General features: G+C 40.2%; 1 protein-coding gene across 1 annotated transcript; it reads left to right on the top strand.

The window, feature by feature from the left end:
• The first annotated feature begins 3,077 nt into the window (after positions 1-3,077).
• Positions 3,078-5,210, top strand: LOC132983801 (carcinoembryonic antigen-related cell adhesion molecule 20-like). Its single transcript, XM_061050281.1, has 5 exons — positions 3,078-3,171; positions 3,603-3,860; positions 4,207-4,503; positions 4,586-4,861; positions 4,961-5,210. The coding sequence occupies exons 1-5, from the start codon at positions 3,120-3,122 to the stop codon at positions 5,062-5,064; spliced, it is 987 nt and encodes a 328-aa protein (XP_060906264.1). The 5' UTR covers positions 3,078-3,119; the 3' UTR covers positions 5,065-5,210.
• Positions 5,211-7,028: the final 1,818 nt, after the last annotated feature.

Raw genomic sequence — 7,028 nt, 5'->3', positions numbered from 1 at the left:
AAAACTCTCTTGGAGCCGAAAAACTCTCCGGAATTGGTTTTCGGCTCCGGAGCCGAAAAACTCTCTTGGAGCCGAAAAACTATTCCGGAGAGGGGAGGCTATCACGAGAACAGCAGCGGCTTCGCGCACGCGCAATTCATTTTCAGTCTGGATGCGGAGTGGTGCGGATCCCCTCTCTGCTCTGACTGCAGCTAGGACTGCTGCGCGACGCTACTGTGAGACTGACCGTCTGTGAGCGCTTTAGGACGGGGAAGGGGCTCACGGCAGCACCCGCTGTTCGTTGAGGACAGTAACTTCAGAGCGTGCTTTCACGTCAAAGTCTCCAATAACACATGAAAAAGGCGCTGGATTTGTCGCTAGAAGCTTTTGACAAAAAAAAGTCGCCAAGAGGATTTGAAAAGTCGCCAGATAGCCTATAGCGAGAAAGTCGCCAAGTTGGCAACACTAGAGAATATCATTGCTGTGTTCCTGCCTTTACGTCCTTGGATTTAAACATTTTTAACCAATGGAAAGTAACCTCTGGAAGCGGAGACTTTCTGGCTTCATCTCTCAAGTTCAGTCTGAATGGTTACAAACTCAGCTAAAACAATACAGAGATATAATTAACTTAAGTTTTCTCAGATTCCTCCGTCGTGGTAGACTACTAGACGGAAGTGTTTGTTAGAAGAGCGTTAGTGTTAGAAATGATCAGAAAAGTAATAGCTGTTCTTTCACTTCCTATCTATGCTTTGTTGAAAGCAATACATGGAAAATCATGAATGATACTTTAAACATTAAAACTGTGATGGTAAATGTAGCTTGGCTTGTGTAGCCTAGTTGTGTAAAACGCAAGATAACTGACATAAAACAATCAAACTAATGTTTATATATTATTGTGCACTATGTCAGTGTCTTATTAATTAATCCCAGGTTTTAGGCCTAAATACTTCAATCAAGTTTCCATACTAGTTGTTGTGTTGTTCACAGTGTTCCATGTTTTGTTCAACATGTATTGTTTTCAAATTGTAAAGAGGTTTTCAGAGAACTCTCTTGTGGTGCATTAGTTTGTTCAGTAACCTCGGCTTTGTCTTTACCAGCCATGTGTGATTAATGTTTAACAGGTTTGACAAAATAAATCATGCAGTGAATGTTGCTCTCAGGTAGACTTGAATAATTGGTCAGAGAAATTAATAATTACTTTTTTTTTAAAATTAAATACTACATAAGTGACATTTACATATTTTTTCAGACATTGTGCTTTTGTCAATGTTCCAATTTTCTCTTGTACATAAAGACAGTCTGATCCTACTGTAGCCTGTTGGTGTTTTTTTTTATATCATATTTACAACATTTATGGTTATTTCCATCAAAAACAGGGAACCTTCAAAGGATCATGAGGTCATCAGCGTGTTGATAGGGGTTATTTTGTGGTCAATAGGGAAGCATACATTTAGCTGAAGTTATCAATGACTGTTACTGTCTGTCATTGAATTTTTTTTTTGTTGATAAAGTGACATCCAAAGTCAAGTCGAACTTTATTTACATAAGACATTGCATACAGGACAATACAATGTTCTCCATATTTAGTGGAAAAAAACACATCACAACCCTATTGTAAAAAAGCAAATCAACAAAATGAAGTTGTACAGAATATAGAGCACAAATAACACACACACACACACACACACACACACACACACACACACACACACACACACACACACACACACACACACACACACACAAAAGGGAACTTGGCCCTTGGCTTGACATACTGGAAATAAAAGTCATCTTCCTTTCTTATTGTAAAAAGAAGTGGTTAAGGATGGTTCCTTGTTTCTGTATAAAAGTTAAATTAAAAAAACTTAGTGAGACTTGAATAATTGATTTTAATGTTATCAAATATATTAAAAAATAATGCAAAACTGACGAGAGGGAGGAGGGTGATGAATGCAAATTTTGACACAGCACTTCATACTACAATGAATTCAAAGTTCACTGTGACTCAACACGTTGTCATGCCAACCTAAAGTCACCACAGCAACACAGTCCACTAGAATAACAGCCCACGAAAAGAGGATTGAGGGTGTGAATGAACACAAGCAATAGGCTACATTTCAGTAATTTCTTTCCTTTGTGCACTTAAAGTTGCCTTTCTCAAGACTACACTCGCCTCTTTCAACCGGACTTGTTTTGTTGCAGCTGCTGGGAAGAGGAGGAGTGTTTTTTTTTTTTTTTTTTTAATAAAAGCGATTTTTGACTAGGAAATACTCAAAAAACACAAGAATTGAAGAGATGTATTTAAGGAGCATGACCTATAGTGCATGGCTGCTTTTAATGTTATGTTCTGAGTCTGACCCAGGCGCGTCTCACCCGTGGGTGTTGTGGGTGTTGCGACACGAGTAACTGGGTTACTCACAATGGATGTTCATAAAGTTAGTGTCTAATTATCTTTTGTAACTTTGTCTTGTTGTCTGATGTGTCAGCTAACATTAGTTATTGGACATTAAAAGAAACAGAATGTGTTGATTTTCTAGAGGGTGGTAATATACTAGTATTAGAACACCCGCACTTTTAAAATCGCTGCTCCACCCCTGTTCTGACCCACTGACAAGCTACAGCGATAAATCAAGAGCATGACCTGTAGCGCTGCAGTTTGATAGGCTACATCAAGCTTTGAAGAAACTAGAAGTAGCCTAATGTCAAACTCCTGTGACACATCGCCATCTAGTGTTAATCAGACACAACAATTGTGATAGCCTATTTCTCCCGACCTGACATGTCCCTGCTTTTGTTTTTAATTCAAACTAGTTCATTGCCAACAATCTTTGAAAAAAACAAACACACACAATGCCATCAACGATAACTCCAACAAAGATTTAAAAAAAAAGAAAAAACAGTAGCCTAACATCTGTGCTGCAATCAAAGATTTCCAGTCACAGCTTGGGTAAATGTCCTCTTCTTGTGGATTGCATCATCAAGTAAACTCCGGTGTGAAACAAGATGATGCTGTGAAATAGGGGAGTGACTGAAAGGAAAATAATTTATTAGAATTGGACTCTAACTTTATGCTTCTTACTCATAGAAAATATAAAACAGAAGACACAGTTCAAACCGAGAGAGGAGGAACAAAGAGAAACATGACATTTGACTGGAAGAATCTTTACTGCGTTTTGTTGGCGGCTCTGATGGGTAAGAACGATCATTTAGTGATTTACTGTTACATAATGTTACTGAAGAGACTGGTTAAAAGCACTAGTTATATTTTTCAATGCTATCTTAAGAATGCTTGTTATGGGGATTTTGCCTATGATTAGCCTTTAACTTGTGCTAGTAAAGGAGTGGGATTCATGTATATATCTGCTTAGCATGGGGTTAACATATAGAAAGAATAAATCAACTTTACATGGCCAAAAGAATGTGTTTATATGATGCATATGGGAGCTTTGTTTTTTGGAAGCAACTGTTGTTTTTTGTTTACTGGAAGTACTTCATGCATCCCGGGGTCTGCTGGAAAAAATGATGATAAAAAAAAAGGATTTGTCTGCCATTGACTTGAGAGACCAAGTCATAAACCAAACCATGTCTCACAGAGCCGCATATCCACTCCTCGTCTCCTTCAGGTGCACCATGTTCTCAGGCCTGGGTGCAGATTACCTGGGCAGGTGTAGTGACAGCTGGTTTCAGTACCACTTTCACCTGTTCCTCTTCATGCCTCTCAAACTGCGCCTTTACCTGGTCTTTAAAGGGCCGGGACATCACGGGAAACACATTAACCTGGAGCCCAGATGGACTGGAGAATAGCGTGGACATACAGTGTGCTGTGTTTAATCCAGAAACAGGAGTCTCCACCAGAACAACCACTATTGTAGAAATAAGGAGTAAGTGTAATGCTTTACTGGTTTCCTACGACACTTCAGAGTTTTACTGGGGCCCTTTAAGTGGGGGGTTTGAACCATGACAAGCCAAAATGAATTATTGGATCACTATTAAAACTCAAACAATGTCTGCAAAATACAATGACAGCCACATTATTTTCCTCTGCAGAGCTTCCAATTTGATGCTTTGAGTAAATGTAGTCTTTAATTACTGTATTTTTACCTAAATAAAAGTGAAGACATAAATTCAGCTATATCCAACTCAATTGGTTTTGACATATTTGAGTTTAACATTTGCATTATGATTTGAATGAATGGATTCCTCTCTGTTTGGTGCCCTTTGTTACAGATCCACTGTCGGTGCAAATCAGTCCACCCAACAATGTCCCGTCTCTCAACAAGTCTTTGGATCTCGTCTGCCATGACGCAACATCAAGGGACCCTTCAGGCCCCTCACATTGGATGGACCAGGTGGTTTTCTGGTACAAAGATGGACAGAAAGTGACCCTGCGGGATTATATGCAGCAGCTGCAAAACAACTTCACTCTTCACTTTGACTACTTGCTGCCCTCCGATTCTGGATTCTACCACTGTGAGATTTCTGGACAAAAGGCAAGAGTTTTCAGCAGCGGCTATCAACTCAGCTGTGAGTACACATGAGGTTAGGACTTTTAAACAAAGTTCAAGATTCGTTTTCTCAAACTAGTTCACTCTCTAATCTCTTGTAGTTGATCCATGGAACGTCAGCATCAGCGGGCCTGACGCTGTGTTTCCTGGCAGACAGAGTACATTCATCTGCTTGACAAGTTGCACCATAAATGTGGACTGCACTGTAAAATGGCAGTTCAAGGATGGTTTCCCCATCGGACAGTACTTATCAGTCCATGAAAATGAGCTCAAATGGACCCCTTCCATACCGGGTACTTTTCAAATCTTCACTTGTGTTGCTGAAAATGCAGCTGTTGGACGTTCTGCTGAGGCCACCAAGATGGTAGAAGTTAAAGGTACAGACCACACTTACATATTTAATATTTTGTATACCATCCCATCAGGTTCAAATGTCTAAAAATTGGTTCCTTTCTGTCATTGTTGTCCTTAAACAGGTATCCCTCTCTCTGGATCAGAGTCTGTGCGATTTAAAGGACTTTTTCCAGTGATCCTCTGTCTGGGACTGCTGGCGATTTTTGATTCAGCTGCTAATTGTTGAAGCTCAAATATGTATACACGCCCTTTTTCACATGTGTGGGTTTCATATTTTTGTAATAATATTTCAGGTAGAATAATTTGTTGTCCCTTTCGACCCTTTTAAGGTTTAAACACACTGATTCAAGGATGGAAGGGACAACGGAAGGAAGGGACAACGGAAGGAAGGGACCCCCCCCCCCCCCCCCTTCCTGTATATTTGATTTATACTTGTTTTAATAAACAAGCACAGCTGTCAGTTTACAAAATGAGTCTTGAATAAGTAAAATGTATCTGAAACATAATTACTCAATAAAAAGTTACTTGAGCAAAATTGGGTCATTTTGAAAGTTAAAGGAAAACGTTTGGTTGCTTCTTTTTCATCAAATTAATTACTGTACCAAAATGTACAACACTACTCCAAAATGTCCAGCAGAGGTCTCCCTACTATCTGAAACATATTTCGTGGCAAGCAATAACATTGAAGGGCAATAAAACAATACAAACGGCACAACATGGCAACACTATTAGTATGCCTACAACATATTAGGCTGAACCCAAGTGAAGGAACAGAAAAGGTCTGTGAATATATCTTTGTTTGTGGGACACACAGGTTACGTGGCTGCAAGCCATAAAAAACAAACAAGGTCCTTACCGATGCTTGCTGGTTTGGGGCTGTGCTGGTGTCATCTGAATGCTCCAGACTCCTCTCTTCCTTTGCAGGCCTGGGCTGGGCTCACTGGAGAGCCAGTAGGTGTTGTGCACTGCAGAGAGTTGAGCTGGTTCTCCTCTCAGTTCACTGAGTAGGCTACTATAGAGCCAGCTTGACAGCTAGAAGTCCCTTCAGTGGCTCATGCTCATTCACCAAGGTCCTCACTTCCATTGGATGTATCCATGGTAGCATGGGCACCAATGTCTTCACAGTCAGCAGTGGAAATGAGACATATCCTCTTAATCGCAGACCATTTCCCATGCCCTCAAAATATATCAAATAGTTCTCAAATCCTCAACCATCTGATATTGTGGATTTTTAGGTCTTATAGTGCCTCAGCTCTGGCCTCAGGTGGTCAGGTCTGCTGCTTAAGTCCTGGGAATAGAAAGAAGGAGCCTGATGCTGAATCCTGCTGTCCTTGTAGGGACAAGTTAATGAAAGTGCTCAGTCACCCTCAGATCTCTGCCAACAGTCTCATTTGCTGTCCTGCCAAGAATTCCAGTGTTGCATCTTCTCCCTCTGAATTACCTGCTAATGCTGGGGCTTTTTAGAGCTGCTGGCTCTTCAGGAAACGTAGCCTATACTACTCACTGCGTCCTCCTCTGAATTCAAAGGCACTATCTCCTAAGCAAGGTCTGCACTGGCAGTTGTCATCTCCTCAAGTTGGTCTCCCTGCTGGGAATACAGTCCTGAGTGCTGGCTATGAGGCCAAGTTATTTCATTTGACTGGCCTGCTCACTTCTGACACCCCACTTCCTTGGGGTTCTTTTTTAAACTCCCTGTGTTTTTATTGTCAGTGAAGATGCAGTGAAAACGATTATAGATATGTGAAACAAGTGAAAACAGGAAAAAATATATGTAAAGACATTTGTAAGAAGCTTTAAAAGAGGAATAGGAGTATTTCTTTGACTAAAAAGGCAAATGAAAAATATCACAATGCATGCGCAGCTTCACAGCAGTAACAAAACGCGGACTGATCTAGACCACCCAATTCAGCCCTTTTTAAACCTGGAGCCCCTCCCACTGGGGGTATCAACCCTACCACGTCATTTCTACAAACATATTTTCTTATTAAGCACAATTAAAGCAGCACAAGCGTTTACACTATGGTATTAAAATACAATTCTGATATTTCTTCACATTTCATTCAAACTTTAATTATTTGATTATAATTATAGTTAGTAATTCATTCTAACAAACAGTAAGCCTTCAATTATTGACAAATAATGCACGCTACATCCGGCTATTTAAACAGCGGAAATGGGAGTCCTCAGGTT

The sequence above is a fragment of the Labrus mixtus genome, chromosome 11 (assembly GCF_963584025.1).
Source record: "Labrus mixtus chromosome 11, fLabMix1.1, whole genome shotgun sequence".
In the NCBI taxonomy this organism is placed as follows: Eukaryota; Metazoa; Chordata; class Actinopteri; order Labriformes; family Labridae; genus Labrus; species Labrus mixtus.
The sequence above is the reverse complement of the archived record's forward strand: the minus strand, read 5'-3'. Positions and strand labels throughout refer to the sequence as shown.

Excerpts from the sequence above, each read along its gene's own strand:
- LOC132983801 (XM_061050281.1), top strand. The coding sequence starts at position 3,120 with ATGACATTTGACTGGAAGAATCTTTACTGCGTTTTGTTGGCGGCTCTG. Across the intron at positions 4,504-4,585 it reads CAGCGGCTATCAACTCAGCT|TTGATCCATGGAACGTCAGC; the intron begins GTGAGTACACAT and ends AATCTCTTGTAG. Across the intron at positions 4,862-4,960 it reads CAAGATGGTAGAAGTTAAAG|GTATCCCTCTCTCTGGATCA; the intron begins GTACAGACCACA and ends GTCCTTAAACAG.